At 48.4% G+C, this 26,862-nt stretch overlaps 1 protein-coding gene across 6 annotated transcripts in view; it reads right to left on the bottom strand.

The window, feature by feature from the left end:
- Positions 1-22,359, bottom strand: part of PHKA1 (phosphorylase kinase regulatory subunit alpha 1) — a 73,252-nt gene extending 50,893 nt beyond the window's left edge. For all 6 annotated transcript variants that reach the window (XM_073360593.1, XM_073360595.1, XM_073360594.1 and 3 more), the window contains exons 1-8: positions 21,957-22,359; positions 15,907-16,065; positions 10,506-10,553; positions 8,722-8,890; positions 6,001-6,083; positions 4,036-4,116; positions 2,690-2,788; positions 1,279-1,425 (exon numbers count right to left, since the gene is read on the bottom strand). In XM_073360593.1, the coding sequence (XP_073216694.1) occupies positions 1,279-1,425; positions 2,690-2,788; positions 4,036-4,116; positions 6,001-6,083; positions 8,722-8,890; positions 10,506-10,553; positions 15,907-16,065; positions 21,957-22,034 (864 nt within the window). In that variant the 5' untranslated portion in view covers positions 22,035-22,359. The remainder of the gene's footprint in view (positions 1-1,278; positions 1,426-2,689; positions 2,789-4,035; positions 4,117-6,000; positions 6,084-8,721; positions 8,891-10,505; positions 10,554-15,906; positions 16,066-21,956) is intronic.
- Positions 22,360-26,862: the final 4,503 nt, after the last annotated feature.

The raw sequence follows: 26,862 nt of genomic DNA, 5'->3' as shown, positions 1-26,862 counted from the left end.
TATGCCCAACATACAGCCCACGATGGCTTCCAGGCCCTCCTTCTCACCTATCCCACCCCCACTTTCATTGTCCTCTTTCCTTAGCTGTGCACCAGCCAAGGTGGCTCACCTCGGTTTGTGTGTCAGTATGGGACTGGGATTACTTCCCTTACCCCACTTCCATTGGCTAGCTGGCCAGGCTACAGTAGCAGAGCTCAACGACCTGTAGGTCCTAGGAGAAGGGATAGGTCTCAGGGAGGTTGTGATAAATGAAGAGCAGGGTAGCTCCCTTTTATGGGCAGCCAGCCAGCCAGCTATAAAGTCCCTCTTGGTGGCTGTTTTCTGCTTGCTTTACTTGTACAGGGTTAACAAAAATCCCCCAGGTAAAGGAAAAGGAGTGGGCACCTGACCAAAAGAACCAATGGGAGGGCTAGAACTTTTTAAAATTGGGAAAAAACTTGGCTCTCTCCCAGAGAACCACAACACACAAAGCAGCAATGCTGTAAGCAGCTTTAAGCCAGGTATGATCATAGATCATCAATTCATACCTCAAACCTACTTATCTGAAGCCTCAGATAAGTAAGTAAATTAGGGAATGTCTAGAAAGATGCGATTAGGGTTATTTCTTATTGGCTTGTGAACTCCTCTGTGCTAACCCCAGATGCTATTGTTTTGCTTGTAACCTTTAAGCTGAACCTCGGGAGAGCTATCTTGATGCTTAACTTTTGTAATTGTTTCTTTTAAGATCTAGCAAAAAGCCTAAGTTCCAAATGTATTTCCTTTCATTTCGGGTTTAATAAAATTTAGCTTTTTTAAGAACAAGATTAGATTTGTGTGTCCCTAAGAGGTTTGTGCATGTTGTTTAATTAGCGGGGGGGGGGAACAGCTAATTTCCTTTGTTTTCCTTCTCAGCTCTTCCCCGGAGGGGAGGTGAAAGGGCTTGAAGTTATCCCACAGAAATGAGCTCCCAAGTGTGCCTTCCTGGGTTCCAAGGAGTATGCTATTGGGTGGTGGCAGCGTTTACCAAGCCAAGGTCAGAGAAAAGCTGTAACCTTGGGAGTTTAATACAAGTCTGGAGCGGCAAGTATTCATTTTTAAAATCCTTGCGGGCCCCCACCTTCTGCACTCGAAGTGCCAGAGTAGGGACTCAGCCTTGACAAAGGTGTTTGTTCCTCTGTGATCTCTCTGTTGGGGGTAGAGCCCTAGCGGCTATTCCCTGCGCCACTGAAGATTAGTAGGGCCTGCAGTCCTGGACAGCTCTCCTTGAAAGGGCCAAGAACAGCCTAGAGAGATACTTACCTGCAGCTTTGTAACGATTTCTTGCTTCGTTATCTCCACCAGCTCACTGTCCTCCACGGCAAAGGCGGGGTACGAGATGACTGAGAGGAGGCTGGCATCAATCTCCTTGGAAGTCGAAGCCCTTGGCAGCATGGAATGGAGAATAGACTAGGAAGAAGGAGAAACTCCAATGCCAAACACTGGTCTACACATTTAATAGCGCCGAGGCAATGGGGTCAGTGCTTCCACGGGCCACAGCATTACCAAGGGAAAGCACAGTTATGGCAGTGGAGTGTGCCATGGGAATTGCAGGGCAGTTCTGGGCAGAGGGAAGAGCTAGGGTTATTCTAGAGACAGGCCTGGGCCAGGAGGCTCAGATCCAAACTTTAAGAGAGTTCAGGGTGCTTGGACTGGAACCATCTCTAATTTATAAAGGGTTGTGACCTGGGGGAGCCCAATGGTGCTGGAAGGACTGCAACAGTGTGTAGGGGTGGGGAGAAGCAACCAAAATGGGCCAAGATTTGATTGGTGTGGTGACCACGTGAGCCAGGCTGCTACACCAACCACTCATCTTTGGCCTGGCAGCCCATCTGTCATGCTTGCAGAGAAGGGGATCTACCATTATGCCACTCATCTCCAGTCAAGAGCCAAGGGGAGGACTGGGTCCCCCCTTGTTGCACCCCTGCCAACTTGATTTATAAAAGTGGGGGTATGGTCCTTCCCCCCCCCCCCAGCACTCCTGGGGGAGCCACATGCCATGAGCTACTGCTTCCTACAGCATCAATATTCTGCCTCAGCAGAGCACCAAGTTGGAGGGATCCTACAGGATGGAGATGAATCACTGGAATGAGAGACCTATTGGATCATCCACTCCACCCCTGCCAGTGCAGGGCTGTGCCCTAAGACATCTCCCTCTCAAATCAATCAACTGCAGGCAGCAGAGGGCTTGTCTACATTACCCACTGGATCGACAGGCAGCAATCGATTAGGGGGAGAGGGGGAGGGGACACGGCACACATGGGAGGGGGTGTCAATTTATCGCATCTAGTCTAGACGTAATAAATCAACTGCCGAGCGCTCTCCCGTCGACTCCAGTACTCCACCAGAGTGAGAGGCGCAGGCGGAGTTGATGGAGGAGTGGCAGCAGTCAACTCACCGCAGTAAACACACACTGCAGTGCGTACATCTAAGTACGTTGACTTCAGCTATGTTATTCACGTAGCTGAAGTTGCGTAACTTAGATTGATCCCCACCCACAGTGTAGACCAGACCCGAGACAAGAGCAGCACGGTCTGGAATCAAGCCTCTCTAAACTCGGAGGAGTAAAGAAGTCAGACAGCTCTTCCTCTCTGCAGAGCAGCAGCAAGACTCCAGGCTGCTGGACTGGCGGGAGGAAGCACTGCTTGCTGGACCGTCAGAGCAGCATTCGTACCTGGCAATGCTGCACCTCATCCGTCAGGACATGGATCACTGACTGAGGGCCTCCTTTGGCACCAAAGAGATCGAGTTCATCCAGGGCTTCGAGGGCTGCCTGTGACCAGGGATAGGGGGAGGAAGGCAGGCAGAGAACAGAACACGTGAAGACAGCTGCTGATGCAGCAGCACCACACAGTAGCTCTAGTATGACAGCTACAGATCCTGAAACCCGAGCATTCCTCCCAGCCTCTACCAGCGTAAGGAACATAAAGACAAGATTTGAGAGGTGACCACAGGAGAGCCAGGGGCTGGATCTGGGTTTGGACTGTGGAACTCCGTCCCTGCACCCTCCCGCCCCCATTACCTCAGGCCCTCTCTCTTAGGGTCTCACCCAGGAGACAGACTCCAATAGCAGAGGGCATTTTGAAATAACAATGGCCAGAAAGCTAGGGGCTCCACCACTCGACTTTAAAGAACAATTTTACAGCAGTTGAACACTTTGTAGGCTAGTGTATCACCCAACTGCAGTCAGGGTGCCCTTGAATAGGCAGCTTTACAAAACATTCGAACCCCATTTTGCAGATGGGGAAACTGAGGCACAGAAAGACAACAGCTTGCTCTAGGCCACACAGAAAAATTCCACTGCAGGAGTAGAACCTGCTGGGCTGTCCTGCCCCCAGGCTTGGCAGTCTAAGGCTACAGAGCACATATGCTATCGCCACTATTGCAAACAAAGGAGCCCACCAGCCCCACGCCAAAGAGAGATCAAATCTTGGAAACCCTTTCCCCTTTAAAACATCTGGGGAAAAATTTAAGATGAATTAACCAAAATAATACAAGGAGAAGAAACTCTGGCCACGCATGAAGAGGTTCTAGTGCAGACCCTTCCGTGAGACTGATGGGCTACAACAGAGACTCCTCTGTCTATACAAGCAGGCATATAGGTGCTTTCTGTCTATGAAACTAACCTACTGTACAAAGGACCTCCCCTTGCCAATCTAGTGATCTTGGCCTGACAAATTTGCAAAGAAAAATAGGCTACGATAACCTAGGGAAAGATCCATATCTCACCTTACACTCACCAAATGGAGATGGGCGTAACTCTTTCTTGAGACTCGGGTTCTCATGAATAGCTGCTATTTAGCAGCTGCCAAGCCTGGCTAACAACTTGGGTGCTGCTACTGGTGGGTGTTTTATGCTCCTCTCTCACAAGCAATGAGTAGTTGCATCAGACAGGCTAGAGAGCATAGCTTGTCAATGTACCCTGGAAGGAGTTTTATTTCATCCTCCTCCAAAATCCATCTTGGGTGACGCACTGCTGAAGGTCACCAGATGTCCCCCCAGCACCTTCTCCAGGCTTACCTTAGCCATGCCGATTGAGCTCACGTTCAGCTCCGTGATTCCTTGGTTCGTCTTGTCTCCACGTTCCCAGATCCCGAAGTCCTGCCATGAATCAACATCACCACATCAGTGCAACAGGTGAAACAGCAGTGACACGGCACAGTCAGCATCTAGATCACACCAGGGAGTCACTGAACAGGGGAATGCCCTGGCAATTCACAGGGCGGAGTCACGGACCAGCTTGAGAGGAGAAAGAAATCCACTTGGTCCACACTAAATAGGATGGAAGTAATAAATCTCTGTATAACACAGTCACACAAGGCAGAGAGAACTCTGCAGGGTCCCAGACACCTAAAAACACCTTTATAATAGTCCCTAGCTCTTACATACTAATTTTCATCACTAGATCTCAAAGCGCTTCGTCTTTAAAGATTTTATCCTCACACCCCCTGGGAGTCAGGGCATAGCTGTTACCTCATTGTACAGATGGAGCTGAGGCCAGGACAGTAACTAAGGCCAAACAGGGAGTCTGTGACAGAGCAGGGAATTGAACCTGGGCCTCCCAAGTCCTAGGCTAATGCCTAATCACTAGGCCATCCTTCCTCTAACAGGGACAGGCAGCTGGTCTCAAGTCTTGCTTTCAGTATTTGGTCTTGTTCAAATATGAATTTTGTCCATTTAAAAAAAAAAAAAAAACCCACCCGCGCCCTCCGGAAAAAAAGAAAAAACCACATGGCTTGAGGTTGCTGTGCTGGCTGGAGCAGCCACCCTCGGGAGGGCCGACAATTAAAGCTCAGTTCTATGGGAATTAGAAGACTGCCAGATTTTATTCTTTTTAAAGTGACCGCATCCTAAATCTGAAACAAGCACTTACCTGGGACTTTTCCTATAGATCTCAGATTGATGGATCCACATAACAATCCTATTTTACAGGTGGGGAAACCAAGCCACAGAAAAACAGCGACATGCCCAAAGTCATTCAGTAATACCGGCAGTAGAACCAGACATAGGACTCTGGACTCCTGACTCACACTCCAGTGCCCATAGCCATTGGGCCATGGAAGGCTTCCATTTCAATCATTTCACCCTCCAGCCAAAAATGCGTGAAAAACACTTCAAAATTCTCAACTGATGCTGACAAAATGTATGAACTTTAAAGAAAAATTATGTGATCACTTGAGTGCTAGTAAGCGTCCCAGGGTAACAGGCAAAATGCATGTTCAAAAATAGCTGGCGGATAGGAATGTGCATTTGGGTTACATTAGTGAAGGCTCAAGGGGGCAGACACTCAGGGTTGGGCTTACTTTCCATGCAGGATGCTTGAAAGGAAAATCTGACTGTATCCTAACAGCCATTGTTCTTTGAAGTAATATCAGGGGTTTCATTGCTGCTAGCACAAAAGTTTAAGTAGAAAACATTTCAGAATAAATCACTTCCCTTTAATGGGTGTGACGAGAACTCCCCTGCCGTGTCACAGGAGCTATCACACCAACAGTGATTCTCCTTTGGCTCACATGGGTCATGCTTTAAGCAGGATCAGAAGGAGGGAGTGGAGGACAACATCCCTGCACAGAGCCACTGGCAGATGAAAGGTTCCTCTGGCGCTAATGTCCCTGACACCCACAGACAACAGCTCTTCCACCCCCAATGCCCTGGCATGGAGAGGCTCAGCTCCCCAGTGCTGCTGTGACAGCAAAGAGCTACTCAATACATTTCCTTTTGCTGTTTGACCAGCCCCAGCAGTAAGTTCCATGCATTGGCCGGAAAGCAGATCTTCATTGTAGCACCACAGGCATGTCACACCAGGGCTAGGAAGAGACCAGTACGTTTTTCATGCTACACCTATGGCCCTACACAAGCGCAAACCAACTCCCCCAACACACACCCCTCAGAGGCCAAACCACCTTGTCAGCCAGCAACAGATGCAGGAAAGCCAGGAACAATCTGGTTACTAAGCCAAGGCCTATTTGTGGAAGGGCTACTCACTGCAGTTTTATACGCTGCTTCGATGTAAAACACAACGTTCTGTATGAAATTGACTTCATCCAGACTGTAGATAATGTGAAGCCCTGAAACAGAAAAATCTATGAACACGTTGGCTGACTGCCTAGCCAATCAGTTGTTAGAGGTCCATTACTCTTACCCATTTATCTTATTAAAATACATACACATTAAAGCCTCCGGATCACACACTTAGATAAGAATTCAATCAGCATGTCACTCATCTCTTCCCCACCCCAGCCTTTGTTGTGTTCTTCACAGCCCTCCACCCCCCTTGCTGTGTGTCATCCCTTTAGAGACCTCAATCCTGCAATTAACTCCACACAAGAAAAGCATGAGGAATCCCACAGACTTCCATGTGGGTCCTCCCCTGTGGAGTAGCTTGCAGGCTCAAGGCCATGGACCGTAAGCAATTTTGGTGCAGTGGCTCCTTTCCCTGTGTTTGTATGTTTCACAGATGCCAGTAATGCATTGCACTTGTAGGACAACAGATTAGAGCCTGCAGGAACTTCACACAGATACAGGAAACTAGTGTGCAGCAAAGTGCCGTTATCTGATCTGTCAGCATTCAGAGTGCACCACGAAGATACACGGAAGCTACAAGCCAGGCACTGAGCCTGCCTGGAGCCTGTGGGCGCTACAAATAACATCCACTGGAGAGTGAAGCAGGGGGTTGTTTTCCTCTAACATTCCCCAGCATCCTGTACCTCACAGAGAAGGTGACAGCTGAGATGCCACTTCAGTCCCAAATGAGGGTTACTTGTACACACTGAGCCTAGTCTAAGTCAAGGAGTTCCACCGGTTTAAATAGTGTGACTGCCCGTGTGGATGCTCTCTTGGCAGCTAAACCTAGTGTATTATTTAGCATCACCCTTTTAGTTTAACCCATGCAGCTTCTGTGTTTAGACCCACCTTAGACGAGAATGGAGAGTCTGAGCCATTTAAAAACAAAGCAAGTTTCACCCTAGTGAAGGCACCAACTTGAGACCTCTGGAGACCAGATACCTCCATCCATCCACCCATCCCCGGAACAGGTACATATCAGGCTGAAGCAAAAGAAGCTGCCTCGACACACTTGCCCCTGCCAACAAGCTTCAGCCCAGACCCAGGCAACCTGGGCTCTGTGGCACACTCAGTCCTAGGTCCATCTTCTGAGGCTGCCAATTCTACTGGTGTCTTTTGGGCACCTGTCTCCTAGGAACTGATCTGAGGCCAAATCAGCCACCACCAAAAAGCCACCAGAGCAGCAACTGAGCTCAATCTGAACCACACTCCTCTGTTCCCAGCACCCACCCAATCTGAACTGCCGTATTATGGGACCTGCCAGCCAAGTCTAGCCCTGGGATAAGCAGGCACAGCTATGGAGGCTTCAGTCCCGTTGCATCCACTTACTCTAGGGCTGAATTTGAACCTGTGTTGCCTGCAGCTGCCAGTCACATGCCATACTTGTAGGACAGCAGATTAGAGGCGGTAGGGACTTCATACAGATACAGGGAACCAGTGCACAGCTAAGTGCTGTTATCTGATCGGTCAGCGTTCAGAGAGCACCGGCGTATACGCAGTAGTTGCAGACTGGGCACTTGTTGATTCAAGAGCCTGTGTTCTCTGTTAACACTGTCAGTTCCTCCTGATTTCCCTTCGTCTGCATGCATTGCCTTTGGAGGTCCTGCACCAACCAGTGTATCCCAGCCACCTCTGAACAGCGGCTCTGCATGCTGAGCTCACTCTGCTGTGAAGCCTATGAAGGAGGACACTATGTGTTGGGAGCATGCCCTAAAGTAAGTGCTGCTCCACCTTCCTTACAAAGCCACCTCTAGGCCAGCACGAGCTGGTTTGCCGAGCCGTCAGGCAAGTTTCACTGTTGCTCAAGAGACATACTTTCTCTAAAGGGCAAGGCTAGTAAGGCTGGGGTTGAGAACTTAGGGCTCCAAGACATCCTCTGGGGACCCAGCACTGTGCACACCAGAAACACGCTTCAAGGGGCAGAGGGTGAATTACCTAAGTGCAGGAACAGCATATGACTGCTGGAAGCTGTCCCCTCCCCCCTGGCTGTGCCCTCTGTGCTGTTCCCCCAAGAGGCACAGCTCAGAGTCTCAGCCATGATTCTGGGTTTCTCTGTACAGGCGATAAGACAGCTGGTGGTGCTGGATAATACTCAGACCTGCTTCAGTGCCTTCCAGCGGAGCACCTCAAAGCTCTTTACACTCAGTCATTCATGAAGCCTCCCAAACCCTCTGAGGTAGGTTAGCATTATCACCTCCACTTTATAGATGGGGAAACTGAGGCACAGATGTGAGACATGAGTTGCCCAGGGGTGCACAATAAACCTTAGCAAAGCCAGGGACAGATACCAGACCTCCTGTATTCTAGGCTTTACTTTAAGCACTAGATCACATGGAGGGTAACACGTCGATAAACCCAGGAGCAGAGGAATTTTGTCAGGCTCAGGAGTATAGTTCACAGTTATGGACAGGGCACAGGACTGGAATGCAGTAGATCTTTGTCCACTTCCCAGCTCTGACACCAACCCCCTTATGGCCTTGGGCAAATCAATTCTCCCCCCACACTTCAGTTCCCCACCTGTACCCCAGGGATAATAATACTTCCCCTGGTTCTCAGGGAGCAGAGAGGCTTAATTCATTAGCACACCAACGTGCTGCAATACCACAGCAATTAGCATCAGAGATGCCTAGATGTAAATATTACCAGAGGCTGTCATTTGTGCCAACATGAGCAGGTAAATTGATGTGGCGTCTAACTGCAAGTGACCCCACTGGTCATCTCCAACCACAGTGGCACAGGTGTGGGTGTTGTACTTGGCATGGAAACAATCCTTGGGGCTCTGGCTGTACTTGAATGCCTCCACCTTATCCACCTGCAGCATTCAGTTAGAAAAAGAACAGACAGTTAGCTTCCCCAGTGCCATGCTCACAGCTGGGGCTGTGGGGCGGGCCAGGGGCACAGGAGGGCTCTAGCAGGGTGTCCTAGCCCAGCCCTCTATGGAGCCCTGTAGGCAGGTTATGAGAAACTGCAGAGTAAACAGCTTCAAGTTACAGGTTTCTTGGAACTGCCGCCTGCTAAGAACTGCCGGGGAGGGGGAGGAGAGAGAGACTTCACCCTGTTAGCAGGGGAGGGAGAGGCTCCTCAGGAACCCAAGACCTTGAGTATCCACCCAGTCCCCACAGCCTGGAGGAGGATTCTTTCACCCCCTGCCGAGGTCACAGCAAGCCCGCAATACCCGTTTTTGGTACGGCATTCTAGGTTTGCATGTCCGCAACCCAAATAGTACAGACACTCCAGGTCACGTATGCCCACTCCAGCCACTGGTTGGATGGCAGCAAGGGAAGCAGGCAGACATTTGGTGGTTCACACAGGCTGTAACCGTTTGCGGCGTGACTGTGTCATGCCAGGACCCAAACATTCTATTCCACTTCTTATGCCACCCCAACATCATGTTAACTGTTCCAGCGGATAACACGGATAGCACTGGGAGTCACTGCAGCATTTTGTACTTGAACGCCAGAAAGCAACAAAAAATATCACTCTGGGCCATGCATGTTCTGAGAACGAAGGGGTTCTGAGCTCTGGCACAGCAGGTACAAGCCCAGGGGAAAGGAGCAGTCATATTAGAGCTAGGTATTATTATTCGCCTGGTGTCTAGCTGGGGCTTGGCACAGTTGGCATTAGTACTGAATGGAGAAGATCCACCTGGAGGGATTAGACTGTGGGTAGCAGCCTTTCCATCTCCCCAGCTGATGCTGTGGGGACTTCTCCGTTAGGAGGCAGCTTGCTGGAACACACTGGGGCCCAAAGGGTACACAGGAGCTGGGAAACAGCCACAGGTGGTTCAGAGATGGGGTGCGGGGCAGTAAAAGGGAAACCGTGATTCAGAAAAGGACAAGAGCACAGATTGGCAGCAACAGAGACCAGGGGACCTTATGGGAACAGAGTTGGGATTCATTCACACTTGGTATCATTATCAGGACCTAAAGGCTGAGATTTTAATCCCATTTGAGACAGGAAATTCCAAGCCCATGGTACTTTACTTTCATGCCTCAACAGGCTACAGGGCCACACAAAACTCCACTACCACAAGAGAGTTCTGGCCACAGGGGGACCCTTCCCAGGTGTGTTTGCATCATACAGCACACCTAGAAAAAGGGGTCACTTTGATGGTATGAACACAAAGCGATTGACAGAGGCAATGCCAGCGGGGCAATGGGATTGGCAACCTGTTGGGGAAGGGATTCCTTTAGGACTCCAGGCTAGCAGAGGTAAGAACACTAGTTCCATGGCATGGACAGAACGTTCAGTGACTGGATGGATACTGGGATCTAGGCTTGTTTTAAGCCTTCCCCAAAAGACCCTTGTGTCTGTGCCAGGACTGCTTTTTTGTCATCAGTTTGATGGCAGAGCTCTGCTGAGTCAGTGTGTTACAACAGGAGAATTTCAGCTCTACAGGGGATGGGGAGGCACCACCTGTATCATACCTGTCTCATCATGCACTGCAGCAATCCCCGCATCAGTTTCACTACACTCTGCAGAAAGGAACGAAAAACAGGCCTGTTAAACACATCCCTGGATGGGAAGAGCACTGACTCAGCAATGGCATCTGGCTCATGACCTTTCAAGACCCTGCGGCCTGTAATTATACCCGCAGCTCTCGTTCTCCATGGCATTTACTTTCTGGGTAAGTGGCTGAGAGAGGAGCTGCTGGGGCAGAGCCGATCATGAGGGACAACCTGATCTGCTGCTGCGGGAGGAGAAAATCCCTAGGACTGCATCAGCCTTGAGTCAGTTAAGGCAAAGGACAAAGTTAGGACATTTATACCTACAGAAAGAGACTCTGGACTGAGGAGAGAGATAGAGGTCAGTCGTTATGTGTGGAGCCAGTCTGTCCTGCACTGCACAGCACACCTCTGCCTTTACCTGCAGGACCCCAGAAGGGAGTTGGAGACACCAATCTGACAGTTCCCCAGGGAGCAGGACCCCTGTACTCCTCCTCCTTCCTCAGTAGCCCAACAACAACAGGGGCAAATTCAGATGTTGCTGAGACATGTACTGCTCATGTCCAGTGCCATATGGTGCTGCCAGAGCCCCAGGAAGTAACCCCCGGATCTCCCTGGGGAATCAGGGCATTTTTGCTTAGATGGTGGCCCAGACTGGGCAATGCCCACCCCTCCCCTAACAGAAGACAAACAAGGCTGCACACTGCACGTTGGGCACTATAGCCAGGGAGCCCCCAGCTGATCAGCCAGTCTAGGTGCCCATGCATAGCCTGGAGCAGGCCTGCTGAGGATCCAGAAGGCAGAGCATGAGAAGGGATGCTTCACTGAAAGCAGACCTTATCCATGGGCACTAGGCTTGCAGCATCATCAACAGGTCCCACCACATCACACTCAGCACAAACACCACATTCTGATTTAAAAATACAAGTAATTTAGCTGTGCTAGCTAGTCATATTCCTCAGCCAGATAGACACTAACCCCTTTGTCGGGAAAAGAAACCCAGCTCTTTGGCGCTCATCAATTTAATTTATAACATAACATTGATGGAAGAAAGTGCCTTATTGTAGTGGACTCTGTTGTCCTACTACTGCAGATCTCTGGAATAAACCTGGGTTCAGGGGGCCTATCATTTGTACTCTGAGAAAGGCACACGCCTCAGGATTCCCAGCAGGATATCTGGATCCAGTGGTTAAGATTGGCCAGCTGTGAAGTCAGTGTCTAGAGTCAGGTGCCCTCAACACATGTGGTGGGGGTTTGGTCCAGCCCTCCTCCTCAGTACAGCAGCAACAGACATTCAGCATCCAAGCGACTCACCAGCTCAAGTAACACTGGCGTTAGCTCCTGATATCACCTGAATGATTCCCTACCTGACACAATCCCACTCAGGTCTGTATCTCCAGCCAGGTCCATTCTGTTAACAATTACAGCTTTGCATCCCACCTGTCATCTCCGCCCACTCCCACCCCGTGCCTTTTCCAAACTGCCCCCTGCATGGGGTCTGCAATTATACTCCCATCTTGCCAGTAGCAGATCCCCACCATACTGCCTCAAACCCTCGCCATATTCAAGGCCCTCTTAATGCTCAATTCTTCTGTGTCATACACAAGAGGTGGATAATCCAACCGTAATTCAGATCCTGGCCCACTGCATGCAGTACTTCAGCTATAACATCCCACTGTCCTGTGCCACCGAAACTGGGTAGTTAGTTATTCTCTCTCCCCTAGTCAGTACTCTGGTTTTTCATGTTGCCCAAGATATCCCACACAATAGAGTGTGCAGAAATACCTTAAGTGTCTCTCTCTCTCTCTAGAGGTGCTAGCATTGAGCTGTAAACATTTCAGCCATGCAGTTTTAATGCACCTATCCCTGTAATGCAAGCTTTACAATGCCACAAAAGACAATATTCCTGGACCTACCCTCCATTCCTCACTAGGCTGAAATAACTGATTCCAGAGCTGGGCTGGCACAGGATCAGGGAGTTGCCTGATTCTCTCCCCACCCCATTGAAGGGAGCATCGAGTCCTACATTCCTGCCCAAAAGAGTCAACTATCTACAAGACAAGACATACAAGGGAAACTGAAACCACCCACCAGGGACGAGTAGGTGATGCACATCATGGGAGGAGAGGGTCTGAAATGCCATCCTGCCAAGGCAATCAGCTTCCCCATTAGCCTATATGTTTCATGTGTTTTTCTGGTTGCAAGGCTCCACATGGAGTAGATTTAGGGATTTAGTGAAGCCAGTGGTTAGCATGCTATGAGAAATAAGCCTGGCTCTAAAATGTTTGAGTCATCAAGTGTTTGATGATTTAGATGATACAAATACAGATTCCCCAGAGTTCTAAGCAGCTGTGCTTTAGATACACACACACACACACACGAGCTGTTCGCACTCCAGAGTTCTCCTCTGATCCTAGTGAGATTTACTCAGGGAACTCCCAGGGCTCACCTGGAATTTTTCAGCAAGATCCAGGTCAGAGAACAAACCCTTTGGGCTTGACTACACTTACATTTTATAGCGCTCAAACTTGCTGGCTCGGGGTGTGAAAAATCACCCCCTTGAGCGCAGCAAGTCAGAGTATAGAACTAATCAATGAAATTGTTTTTAATTGTTCACTTATTATAACTTCATAAGCAACGTTTTATGAATGAAACATTCATTCACAAAACCGGTTACCCCAATAACTGACTAATTGAGTTTCACTTTCAATCCAATTGCTGCTTAAATCGCTGAAACTTATGATGTTGAAACAGTGTAACTTCTGTTCACTGTTTGCCATTCCTTACACTTGTCCATCATATAACTCAAACTCCATTTTAAAACTTGTCCCGAACTCCATTTTAAAATGCTCACTTCATTTTGTAACAGCTTGCTGCAACCTTTCATTTTTGCAAAACCCTGCTGTAATCTTATTAGTTTAGATGTGTGAAGGAGGTATGAATGGATGATGGAATCAACCTCCAGCACCAGCCTGTCAGGATGAAATAAAGTGTAAACACTCAACAGCTGAAGATGCAGACAACAGCCCTGACAAAGTAAGAGGAGTCCACCCTCAAAAGAAAAGAACAAAAGTACAATTGAAGAAACATCAAAGCCAGGTCCTAGGTTGAAAGTCATGTCTGCAATTGATGGGTGATCAATGACACGAAACCCAGAGGCAGTGTGACACAGCAAGACCTATAGACTCTGGATTCAAACTAAAGCCTACAAAAAGGATGGGTGAGATGGAAGACTTTGGAGGGTAACATTCTTCTGCCAAGATGGAAGGGCATCGGTGCATGCCCAACAGAGACCCAGTTCTTCCTCGTGCCCGGCTTTCCTGGCCAGTTAGCAGCCACAAGCTGCAAACCCAAGCCACAAACTCAAGCTACATTCAGGACTGGTAACTATACAGCAGCTGCAGAACCTGTGTGTGTGTATGAACGAATGCGTGAATAAATGTGAAACTGAATGGAATGTTATAGCTATAACTGACTGCCTAATATGATTGTTTTTGTATTCACAATGTGACTTTTTTTCTTATCCCCTTTAATAAGATCCTGCTGATCTTTATTTTATTGGTATAACGAGCGCTTTAAAGCGCCCTTGTTTTAACAGGCTCCAAGCGCTGGGAGCTGTGTTCCCAGCGCTCAGAGCTAATCTCCTTGTGGAGGTGGATTACCAGGAGTGCTGGGAGAGCTCTCTCCCAGTGCTCGCCCACAACCACACTCGCACTTCAAAGCGCTGCCACGGGAGCGCTCCCATGACAGCGCTTTGAAGTTTCCAGCGTAACCACGCCCTTTGGCCGAGAACAGCTTTTAGATCCCTGGCTTTCCCTATCTGGGGCCTTAAGATGCTATCAGCAGCTTGAAGAGCAGCAGTCCAGAATGGCTCCACATTTCCTTTGGCTATTTCTGGGGTTAATTCTGAATAAGGATTAACAAAGACTTCTTCCCTCAATCTTCTATCTAAGGTACTTCTATGGTCCCACCCCCAATACCAAAGTATTGAGAACCTCACAATCCTTAATAAATTCATCCTCATAACACCCCATGAGGCAGAGCATTGCTATCATCCCCATTGTACAGGTGTGGAACGGAGGCCCAGAGAGGCTGAGTGATTTATTCAAGGTCACACAGTGTCTGTGTTAGAGCAGAGAACTGAAACTTGGGGCTACCGAGTCATAGGCTAGCACCCTAATCACTGGACCATCCTGCCTCTCTTCTTACAGCTGACCTCCATGAAAGAGAGCAACAATAACATTGGAAATATGGCATGGAACTTTAACAGATACACAGCCCATCCATCACATACAGATCTCCCCAGAGAGGGATTTGTTACAGCATAGGTTAAAGGGCAAGTGACACTTGATTTGCCCGAATTTAAACTATCTGTAGGTTTTTTTAATCCCAGGCGGCTAGGTGCAAGGGGAGAGATTGTGTGTGGTGCTGGGGGCCTGTGATATACAAGAGGACAGCCTAGATGATCTGGCCTTAAACTCCATGGGTCTGTTACTATGCTCTTGCTGTATCTCCAATGTCAGATCTTTTGGGGTTTGTTCATTTTATGTTAGCCTGACAAACAAGACCCATGGCAAGTGAACTAGATTCTACTTCCCCATTGCAGAGTAAAGAATCTTCAGCAGCTTCAAAGGAACAAAGACAGAGGGGGAGGGAATTTTATTGAATTAAATATGAAAGTGATTAAGACATTCAGAATAGAATTCCTTTTCCATCTGCCTAGTTATGATTCTTACACCAGTAGCCGTTATTGTGCTATCAGATCCCCAATTGTGTAATTCAATACTAAGTTCACTAGTGCCCCTACATTTCCACCGTGCTGCAAAATTCTCTGGTGAAAAAAGCCATGTAGAAGGTTCTGTGGACTGGGGGAGGAGAGGTGGGGAGATTGGAGGTTTCAGCAGCTGAGACTTCTGGCTCCAAGGAAGCATTTGGGGACTGTGGGATAGATACTGTAGATAGAAGCTTCACTCAAATGGAGAGCAGTCTTGTTAACTCCGAAGCCTAATGGTGACAAACACCCTGGTGAGTGGAACTGGAGAAGTTCACTCCTCTCAGAGCGATTGTTTCAGGCTGTCGGCAGGCAGACAGACAGACTTTGGGTGCACCTGTTAACCTTAAGTGTCAGGGCCAACTAGAAGGGCTAGAAGCCTTAATCTTGAAAGAAAAATCAACAGTTATTCTGGTGTACTGTTTTGTGAGTAAAATGGAATTCCACAGCAAATTCCTCTACTACTTTGTGATGAAATACAAGAGGCCCTGCTTACAAGAAGAGTTTAATCTTTAGTTCAGTCTCAAGTGTTTAGAGGGTCTGAGTTGCATGCGAGTCTCGGGACATCAGCTGTGAGCTTTCCAAGCCATCTCTTCCATAGGTTTCTCATACCTGCTCCAGTTCGTATGCCTTTGCCTTGTCCTCATCACGGTCTGCATTTTTGCGGTACGCCAAGCCCAGGCCCCACATGGACAGCACACTGTAGACATTATCCCGGACCCAGGCATCTTTATGATCACAGCTGGCTGGGAGCAGTCCTGTCACCGGGTCCTGCAGCATGAGGGGAGGTCAGGCAAGGGAGGAAAAGAGACATGAAATCAGCTTTCCAGTCCTGAAAACTTGTGGGAAGGCTGGCCATTAGGTAGATAAACAGGTTGTGAATGGGAGAAAACTAGAGAGTCTTGTTTATCCACGAGGTAAACATAATAAAAGGGACAACAAGGGCTCAGTGTTATATGCTAAGGCATCGTCAGCTTACTTATCTCATTACCCATCTGGCCCACCATTACCACGAGGTCTTCATCTTACCCCCCTATGAAGTAGGGAAGTGCTTCTGTCCCCATTTTACAGATGGGGAAGCTGAAGCACAGAGTCTCAGTAACTTGGCCAAAGTCACACAAGGAGCTATGGAAAAGTGAGGGGAACTGGACCTTGATTTCCCAAGTCCTGTGCTGGTGTCCTAGCCACTGGACATTCCTTCTTCCCTAGAATCTCAAATTCTCTGAGGCTCAAGACATCTCATTTTTGAAAAGCTACAAACCCGCAGTCACCACCACAGATCACAACGCTGCAAAGGCAGATGTTTCACAAGGGACAGCCAGAAATGTAGCAGACACCTTAAGAATGCAGAGCTCTTAGGACCTACTTTGAAAACTTCTGCCTAGGAGATCTAACCCTTTCTCTGGAAGCACCACGTTCTGCAGGAGGTGACAGGCAACTGCCAACTTCCCCAGGGTCTCCCCCCAAAGTGACTTGTGGGCAGGTGAGTATTGTGATGTGAGCACAAGGGATTGGGTTCCATGCACTGCAGGACTCAGGCTTGAAGCTTGGAAGAAGAACGTCGAAGCTTAAGACTCTTTGCTGCAAAGTCCATCGGGCCACTGCATTCCTCTGTGCAGCCAGATGCTCCCAAGGGGCCCAGCAATCTGCCAAGGTTGTTCCATTATGCATGTACATCCCAACAGCAGCAGGACATGACCCCGGGGTTCTACAAAACTCAGTAGATGTTAATCACAGCCTGAATCGTCTCAGTCATTCCTACAGCACAGCCAACCAATGGAGTTGAGCCAGACAGTCAAATTCCAGAATGAGCCTGCCAAGGTTCTTTCCCCCACTCTGAATTTTAGGGTACAGATGTGGGGACCTGCATGAAAAACTCCCTAAGCTTATTTTTACCAGCTTAGGTTAAAACTTCCCCAAGGTACAAACTATTTTACCCTTTGCCCTTGGACTTTATTGCTGCCACCAGCAAGCGTCTAACAAATATATAACAGGGAAAAAGCCCGCTTGGAAACGTCTTTCCCCCAAAAATCCTCCCGAACCCTACACCCCCTTTCCTGGGGAAGGCTTGATAAAAATCCTCACCAATTTGCATAGGTGAACACAGACCCAAACCCTTGGATCTTAAGAACAATGAAAAAGCAATCAGGTTCTTAAAGAAAAATTTTAATTGAAGTAAAAGAATCACCTCTGTAAAATCAGGATGGTGAATACCTTACAGGGTAATCAGATTCAAAACAGAAAATCCCTCTAGGCAAAACCTTAAGTTACAAAAAGACAAACACAGGAATATACATTCCATTCAGCACAGCTTATTTTATCAGCCATTTAAACAAAACAGAATCTAACGCACATCTAGCTAGATTACTTACTAAGTTCTAAGACTCCATTCTTTTTTTTTTTTTTTTTTTTTGGCCAGGAACAAAAAAGAGAAAGAACCTTTGTTTCTCCCCCCTCCATCTTTGAAAGTATCTTGTTTCCTCATTGGTCATTTTGGTCAGGTGCCAGTGAGGTTATCCTAGCTTTTTAACCCTTTACAGGTGAAAGGGTTTTTTCCTCTGGCCAGGAGGGATTTTAAAGGTGTTTACACTTCCCTTTATATTTATGACAGAGCCATTACACTAGCTCAGTGCACTGATCCTCTCTGCTGAGTCCAATCCAGCCAGCCATCCACCAGCCACACACCAAGGGTTTGCCCAGCACAGGAGCACCACCCTTTCCTCTCACACATTTTTGAACTCCCTGGGTCCTTATCACCCGCTCTGCTCAGGAATCTGCCATAGGCAGCAAACCCAAATATTACTGCATTACAAAGAGAATCTAGGATACACCACTAATTGCCAGAGCGTTGTTTGGAGTCTGAGCAGGAGCAAGGCTACTCCTCCAAGAGGATAGCTAACGTGTCATGTGGGCATTGCAGCACCACGCAGCCTGGCATTTGCAAAGATCATGACTGACATGTAAACAGACACCACTGCATTTGTACCAGGTTCCTGCCAAACTCCCTCCACCAGTCCTATGATCTCAGTTCACCCGGCCTAGTTTTAAAACCCCATTCACTAGATCAGTCGCTCCAGTGTAACACAAACACTCATTGTTTGGGACCCCTTTCAAGGGCCTGGCGGGGAGGGTGCTCTCTCAACTGAAGAGGGCAGGCTGTACACAGTGGAAAAGGCTTTCCCACAGCTACAGCTAATCTCAGTTAGCTTCAGAGCTTTCCATGGCTGAATCACAACTGGTCAGAAAGGCAGAGGAATACTTTAAACAATGGGATGCTCTTTATTTGATTTAGGTACCTCTATCCCTCCGTACACAGGCCCCACACACACCACATTGTTTGCAACATGCTGTACCCTGGGAGGAGGACAGGAACCAGTAGGACATCTTCAGAGAAGTGATGGAGTACTTGTGGCACCTTAGAAACCAACAAATTTATTTGAGCATAAGCTTCACTTCATCCGATGTAGCTCACTTTAGCTTATGCTCAAATAAATTTGTTAGTCTCTAAGCTGCCACAAGTACTCCTTTTCTTTTTGTGAATACAGACTAACACGGCTGCTACTCTGAAACCAGAGAAGAGATAGTTACTCCCCTGTAAATCTGCTTCTCCGAAGACCCCACATGACTCGATTCCCCGCCACTCAGCTGCCTTCTCTCAGAAGTGTGCATTTCCCTCACCCCCACGATACCCCCGCACCACGCCAATGACCTCATCCTGTTATATCCAGATTCTTCGGGGATCTAGGACACTTTGAATTTGGGGAGTTAGCCGCTCAGAAGTCTGAAATTGAATGCTCTAGAAGGACTGCCAGGCCTGGCAATTGGTTTCCAAATGCAGATGAATGGCCTGTGGCTCAGAAGGTCATGAATTTGAGAGCTCTGGGAGCTCCAGCCTGTAATGCACTAGGGAGCTGAAAAACAAGGAAGCAAGATCTGTTTCCATACTAAAATTGCCTCCACCCCCACCCTTGTACACATACATTATTGTGGTGTTAACCCTGGATGCTGGCAGGTTTGCAATAAGCACTTAGACTAGAGCCTGAAGCGTTTGTGAGGACACCTACCAGGTAAACGACGATCCAAAAGAGAAGGGCACCATGCCCAAACACTCCCCTCCCCCCAGTCACACAGATCTGCCCTGGTGAGAAGCACAGCCCCCTGTTCCTGGGATTCCAAACATGGCACTGCCTTTGGACCCTCACTGGGAGCTCCATCCTTCATAGCAACCTCTGCACAGTAGATGTTAGAAAATTGAAGCCTCCTATCCCACAGTCTCCCTAGGCCAAGGCTTTTTGACTTGTAGTGAGGATCTCCATAACCCACCCCCTCCACCATGCCTCTTAGCGTATGTCTATGTTGGCACTGTAGATGTAATTTCCAGCTGGGGTAGACATACCCATGCAAACTCTAAGCCAGACCGAATACAATCCCTTCTGAGACCCTAGACACATATTTGCGTGGCTAGCTGTCCCACCACTTGCACTTCTACATCTACATTGTAGTCCTAACATGTTAGTTCAAGCAGAGCTAGAGAAGGTATGTCTTTCAATACTAGCAATCACACCTTCCAGTTCCAGCTTAGACATACCCTTAGCATCTGATCTGAAGGGGAAGGGGTTCCCCCCCCCCACTATTCTACCCCTCCCCTAACCTCTACTTTTTAAATCCTCCCCTGGGGAAAGCTCCAGGCCCTACCTCAGCTACTGCTCATACCTCTCCAAATCAGATATAAGGTGAAATCAACAAAATGCTCAGTCTTTTCACTGCTGCCCACCAGACTCTGAATACCAGCAAGGGGAACTGACCAGGGAAGTTAATTTCACTCTGCAACAGCCTGGGGAAAAATAAGAGCAGCAGCACTGGAGAAGTCTGTCTGCAGATTCAGAAAGACAGTGCTGTATGGTGACAGCTGGAAAGTTTTCTTTATTAAAAAAACCCTGAGTTTTGGTACAATTTTGAATGAAGATTTACATCCTGCAGGAGATGATGGCCTTCAAGTTCACAGCTCTCAGGAAATATTTCCTATTCACTAATGATGAGTATATTTTTTTAAAAACCTGACATATCATGTTTTAGAGACACAAGGTGGAGGAGAACTTTTATTGGACCAACTTCTGTTGGTGAGAAAGACAAGCTTTTCAAGCCACACAGAGCTCTTCTTCCGGTCTTTGCAAGCTCGTCTCTCTCACCAACAGAAGTTGGTCCAATGAGAGATATTACTGTACCCACCTTGTCTCTCTAATATTCTGGGACTGACACTACTACAACTACACTGCACACACATAATGCTTTACATTTTCAAAGTGATGTGTAATTAATTCTCTTAATAACCCTCAGGCAGGTATTATCCCATATTACAGAGCAGGAAAGGAGAAGACAAACTTTGTTTAAAGCCACAAAGTCAATGGCACAGCCTGATTAGAACTCAGTTCTTTGCCCTGGTCTCCAGCTCCAATCTTTAACCATGATGCAATCTGCAGAGAATGAATCACATGGATTTAAGAAGAATAAGAAGTGTACGTAGAAGTTTGGGCTTGAACAACCTTGACAGCTTCTTTAGTTTTTCAAGGGTCTATTCAACAAGTATAACTGCATTAAATAGACCAAACATGTGGATCAGCTCCTGGTTTCTTCTTGTTCTAGCATAGTGAAGAGTGCACCCTCATTTTACGTGACATAGGGTTTAGTTCATACATGTTCTCTAAACAGAGATTCATTTTACTGAAGATTAGCAGTGTTTCTGCTCTCATCCATATGGTTTGATGGCATGCTCTCCCCGGTTGGCCTATGCATTTACAGACTGTATGTGCATGCTCTGCTCTCTGGATTTGAATCAAATGATCCAAGCCCCTTAAAGAAAATCCATGATATGAAACATTTCCCAAAATACAACTCAAGACACCCAGCTAGTGATAGTGAAAGTGCAAAGTTGTCACTTGGGTTGACAGGGAAACTGAACAGTGAACACAACATTCACAGAAAGGCAAGGCAACACAGTGGTTTGAACACAGTACTGTAAACCATGGGATGCCAATTTCTAATTTCTTTCCTCCCAGAGAGGACGGCTGGTCCAGTGCTAGCCCTACTCAAGAGCCCTAATCTTAATTCCTTCTTGTGTGACCTTGTGAAAGTCACTTAGGCCCAGACCCTCACAAGTAGCACCTAACTTCCATTGATTTCAGTGGGAATTAAGAACCAAATACCGTTGAGGATCTGGGCTGTAGCATCATTGTGCCTTGGTGCCCCATCGGTACTGTGAGGCTAGCAGCACTGCCCTACCTCACAGGGTGTTGTGAGGCTATACGTTAGAGATTGCAGGGTGCTTTCGGATACTACCAGAGAGAATTAGACACGTACCAAAGATAGCTAGAGAATCCAAGCTCCAACACAGACGTGACATGTGGACTTGAAGCAGCTCTCTACCTCAGTTTCCCCCTTTCCAACCTTGGATGACCCTATGCATCGGTGGGTTGCAGTGAGCTGGCAGAGTCTGCTAAGGATCAGGAGAATGGAGCAGCACACTGTCGACACCAAGTGCCATCATTCCACCTGCCTGCCGCCCCACTGCAAAGCACTGAGCCGAGCTCCCAGCCTCCAAGTCAGCGGGGCGCCCACCTCCCCTCGGCCGCCAGCAGCCGCCCTGATAGCTCAGCCCGCCTCACCTGGTGACAGAGGATGGTCTGCTGAAGCAGCCTGGCATAGCCATCCAGCCTCACCCCGGAGTTACTCCTGCTCCTCATGGCTGGACAAAGGGGCCCAGACCTCACCGGCCAGCAGCGTCAAACCCGCCAGCCGGCGGGAAAGAGGCGCCGGAGAGCGGTAGCCGGGCAGCTCCAACGGGTCGCTCCCCCGCCAAGCGGAGCCAGCCTCTACTCAAAGCCGGCGCGGGGGAGGGAGGGAGGCAGGGCGCAGCGCGCCGGGCGGGGTCCTGCTGCCGCCCGCAGACTCAGCTCGCCAGGGCCCTTCACAGGCGGCGGGAGGGGATCATGGCGGGGGAGCGCTCGCTCTGCCCCGCGCCAGGCTCGGCCCCGCCCGAGCGGACTAAACCCGGCCAATACCCAACCCCCTCCCTACAGCTCGCGCCCGACCCAGCAGCTACCCCCGGCGAGCCACACCGGTACACTCTGATTGGCCGACAAAAGAGGGGGCGGGACCTCAGACCCCCCAGCTCCTGGCAGCACCGTAGCTGCCCAGAGAGTCTATTAAAGGATGGGAAGTCAGAGCAAGGCAGAGTGTATGCAGCCGGACTGAGCCAAGCCAACAAGGACCGGGCGCGACGCCTCTATTTCCCAGAGCGACTGGAACGCCGCCGTCAGGACCCCATGAGCTACTGAGCTGCCAGGACCCAGCAGAGGCAACGACTCTTTCGGAAGTTTACTTGTATTTGGTTTCAGAGTAGCAGCCGTGTTAGTCTGTAGCCGCAAAAAGAACAGGAGGACTTGTGGCACCTTAGAGACTAACAAATATATTAGGGCATAAGCTTTCGTGAGCTACAGCCCACATCACATTGTTTCATGTTCTCTGTGTGTATAAATCTCCCCACCGTATTGTCCACGGCATGCATCCCATGAAGTGAGCTGTAGCTCGCGAAAGCTCATGCTCAAATAAATTGGTTAGTCTCTAAGGTGCCACAAGTCCTCCTGTTCTTTTTTTGTATTTGGTTGTTACTTTTAGGGGCTGTAGGGAAAGTGCCGGACTCAGAGGGCAGGGAAGGTCTGAGTCGCACGCACCCCACCCCAGCAGAACAGAGGGGGAATGGCACTGGGTTGGGGTATACACGCCTGGGCCCTGATGGTGTGTAAGGGAGTCCACAGAGTAGTTCACGGAGCCACCAGCCTACCTGGGGTGCGTGCGTGTGCACCCAGCTCAGCAGGTGTGACACAGACATGTGACACATCGGTGTCTGACCATTTTCCTACTATTACAGTGAGGGGGTTGTGTGTGGTCTCTGCGGAGAACTAAGAACTAGCAGAGTGCCATGGTTACTGCCAGATGTTTATAGGCCGATAGCTGATGAGATGTGTAAAATGTAGAACATTAGGTTGCAAAACTGTTGAAGTGAGACTTGCCACCTAAGGTAAGGCAGGTCTCAGGACTAACTCAATCAACAGGGAGAACAATGGACATCCCCGGACCCAGCCCATGTTTAATGTCCGATCCAGATCGAGACTTCAGCATTGACAAAGACAAACACATCCCAGGAGGGTTCTTGAAGAGGGTGTCTCCTGCGCTACTGTATGAGAGCAGAAGAAATGGCCCAAATTATGTAGTACATGAGGAGACTTTCTGCCAGTGGGGGTGTCTCATGAAAAGTGGTTCCCAACTCTTGGACTGGTCAAGTACTGCAGGGAATGACCTTTGAGTGAAAAGTAGATTATTAGAAAGGAAAGTAACCTGTCAATAAGTATAGGCTTTAGATTGCCTCTTATGTTTTTCTTTTACCTGTAACCTTATGTTTCTAAATCCTTATATTTGATTTTATTTGAATCTTTAGCTCAAGCTTTGTTAAGTAAACTTCACCTTGGTATTACTATAAACCTACACTTAACAGTAACGTGCTACAGCTGCAGCTTACAGGAGGCGAGGCAGTCTCCCATCACTATAGTTAGGGCCCTACCAAATTCACAGTCCTTTTTGGTCAATTTCATGGTCATAGGATTTTAAAAATCATACATTTCATGATTTCAAAAATTTAAATCTGAAATTTCATGGTGTTGTAATTGCAGGGGGTCCCAAAAAGGAGTTGTGGGGGGGATCGCAAGGTTATTGTAGGGGGGGGTTGCAGTATTTCTACCCTTACTTCTGTGCTGCTGATGACGGAGACGCTGCCTTCAGAGTTGGGCAGCTGGAGAATGGTGGCTTCTGGCTGGAAGCCCAGCTCTGAGGGCAGAGCCACCACCAGGAGCAGCGCAGAAGTAAGGATGGCATGACATGGTATTGCCACCCTTACTTCTGCGCTGCTGCCTGCAGAGCTGGGTCCTCAGTCAGCAGCCGCCACTCTCTGGCCGCCCAGCTCTGAAGGCAGCAGCAGAAGTAAGGGTGGCATGCTATAGTATTGCCACCCTTACTTCTGCGCTGCTCTTGGCAGGGCAGTGCCTTCAGAGCTAACAGCCACTGCTCTCCAGATGCCCAGATCTGAAGGCAGCGCAGAAGTAAGGGTGGCGATACTGCAACCGCCCCCCCACCAATCTTGTGACCCCCTGCAACTCCCTTTTGGGTCAGGACCCCCAATTTGAGAAACGCTGCTCTCCCCTCTGAAATCTGTATAATATAGGTTAAAAGCACAGAAAAGACCAGATTTCATGGGAAGACACCAGATTTCAAGGTCCGTGAAATGTTTTTCATGGCCTTGAATTTGGTAGGGCCCTAACTATAGTTAATCCATTTAGGTTCATGGAAGAATTTTTCCATCCACCTAGCATTGTCTACAGCGGGGAGTTAGATAGGTTGGCTTAGCTATGTGTCTCAGGGGCATGGATTTTTCACACTGGTGACCAACATAGCTATGCTGATGGAACTTTTCAGTGTAGACCAGCCCTCAGTGCCTGGTGCTGAGGAGACTGTTGAACAGAGGTGAAACCAGTGAACTGGGTACACTGCTTCCCCAGATGCAGCAAATTGGGGTACATGGCAGATGCCCAGTAGATAGGGGACTGAGCTCTCTAGTGTAACAAAATGTAAATTGGTAACATGCATAGAAAAAGAGTGGGGCTCATGGAGTTCAGAGCAGAGTGCTTGTGTTACCAGTATTCAGAGTAACAGCCGTGTTACTAACATGCCCCTACTCTACTTGCGCTGTATTGATGACATCTTCATCATCTGGACCCATGGAAAAGAAGCCCTTGAGGAATTCCACCATGATTTCAACAATTTCCATCCCACCATCAACCTCAGCCTGATCCAGTCCACACAAGAGATCCACTTCCTGGACACTACAGTGCTAATAAACGATGGCCACATAAACACCACCCCATACCGGAAACCTACTGACCACTATTCCTATCTACAGGCCTCCAGCTTTCACCCTGACCACACCACACGATCCATTGTCTACAGCCAAGCTCTAGGATACAACCGCATTTGCTCCAACCCCTCAGACAGAGACAAACACCTACAAGATCTCTATCAAGCATTCTTACAACTACAGTACCCACCTGTGGAAGTGAAGAAACAGATTGATAGAGCCAGAAGAGTTCCCAGAAGTCACCTACTACAGGACAGGCCTAACAAAGAAAATAACAGAACGCCACTAGCCATCACCTTCAGCCCCCAACTAAAACCCCTCCAACGCATTATTAAGGATCTACAACCTATCCTGAAAGATGACCCAACACTCTCACAAATCTTGGGAGACAGGCCAGTCCTTGCCTACAGACAGCCCCCCAACCTGAAGCAAATACTCACCAGCAACCACATACCACACAACAGAACCGCTAACCCAGGAACCTATCCTTGCAACAAAGCCCATTGCCAACTGTGCCCACATATCTATTCAGGAGACACCATCACAGGGCCTAATAACATCAGCCACACTATCAGAGGCTCGTTCACCTGCACATCCACCAATGTGATCTATGCCATCGTGTGCCAGCAATGCCCCTCTGCCATGTACATTGGTCAAACTGGACAGTCTCTACGTAAAAGAATAAATGGACACAAATCAGACGTCAAGAATTATAACATTCATAATCCAGTCGGAGAACACTTCAATCTCTCTGGTCACGCAATCACAGACATGAAAGTTGTGATATTACAACAAAAAAACTTCAAAACCAGACTCCAGCGAGAGACTGTTTGAATTGGAATTCATTTGCAAATTGGATACAATTAACTTAGGCTTGAATAGAGACTGGGAGTGGCTAAGTCATTATGCAAGGTAACCTATTTCCCCTTGTTCCCCGCCCCCCCCCCCCCGACGTTCTTGTTAAACCCTGGATTTGTGCTGGAAATGGCCCAACTTGATTATCATACACATTGTAAGGAGAGTGATCACTTTAGATAAGCTATTACCAGCAGGAGAGTGGGGTGGGGGGAGAGAAAACCTTTTGTAATGGTAAACACCCATTTTTTCATGCTTTGTGTGTATAAAAAGATCTTCTATACTTTCCAGAGTATGCATCCGATGAAGTGAGCTGTAGCTCACAAAAGCTTATGCTCAAATAAATTGGTTAGTCTCCAAGGTGCCACAAGTACTCCTTTTCTTTTTGTGTTACCAGTAGTCAGCAGCTCAGCTGTGGGAGAGTTCCACTGGTGGGCACAGACAAGGCTCTCTCACGCTGTAATCAGGTAGCAGTGATTCATCCAGAACACCTCAATTAACCCTGAAAAGTGACACAGAGGGGGCAGGGAGATCTCTGTACTCCAGCTCAAACTTGCACAGCAGGGCTTCTTTGAACAGTTCATAGTCCCCTGCTTCCATAGGGCTGAACATCCCTATGGCCTTGTGACCCAGTAAGGGGGTGAGATGCCGAAGTCTATCTGCAAGGTAGGGTGACCAGTTATCCCGATTTTATAGGGACAGTCCCGATATTTGGGGCTTGGTTTTATATAGGCTCCTATTACCCCCCC

The sequence above is a fragment of the Lepidochelys kempii genome, chromosome 9, assembly GCF_965140265.1.
Source record: "Lepidochelys kempii isolate rLepKem1 chromosome 9, rLepKem1.hap2, whole genome shotgun sequence".
Classification (NCBI taxonomy): domain Eukaryota; kingdom Metazoa; phylum Chordata; order Testudines; family Cheloniidae; genus Lepidochelys; species Lepidochelys kempii.
The sequence above is the reverse complement of the archived record's forward strand: the minus strand, read 5'-3'. Positions and strand labels throughout refer to the sequence as shown.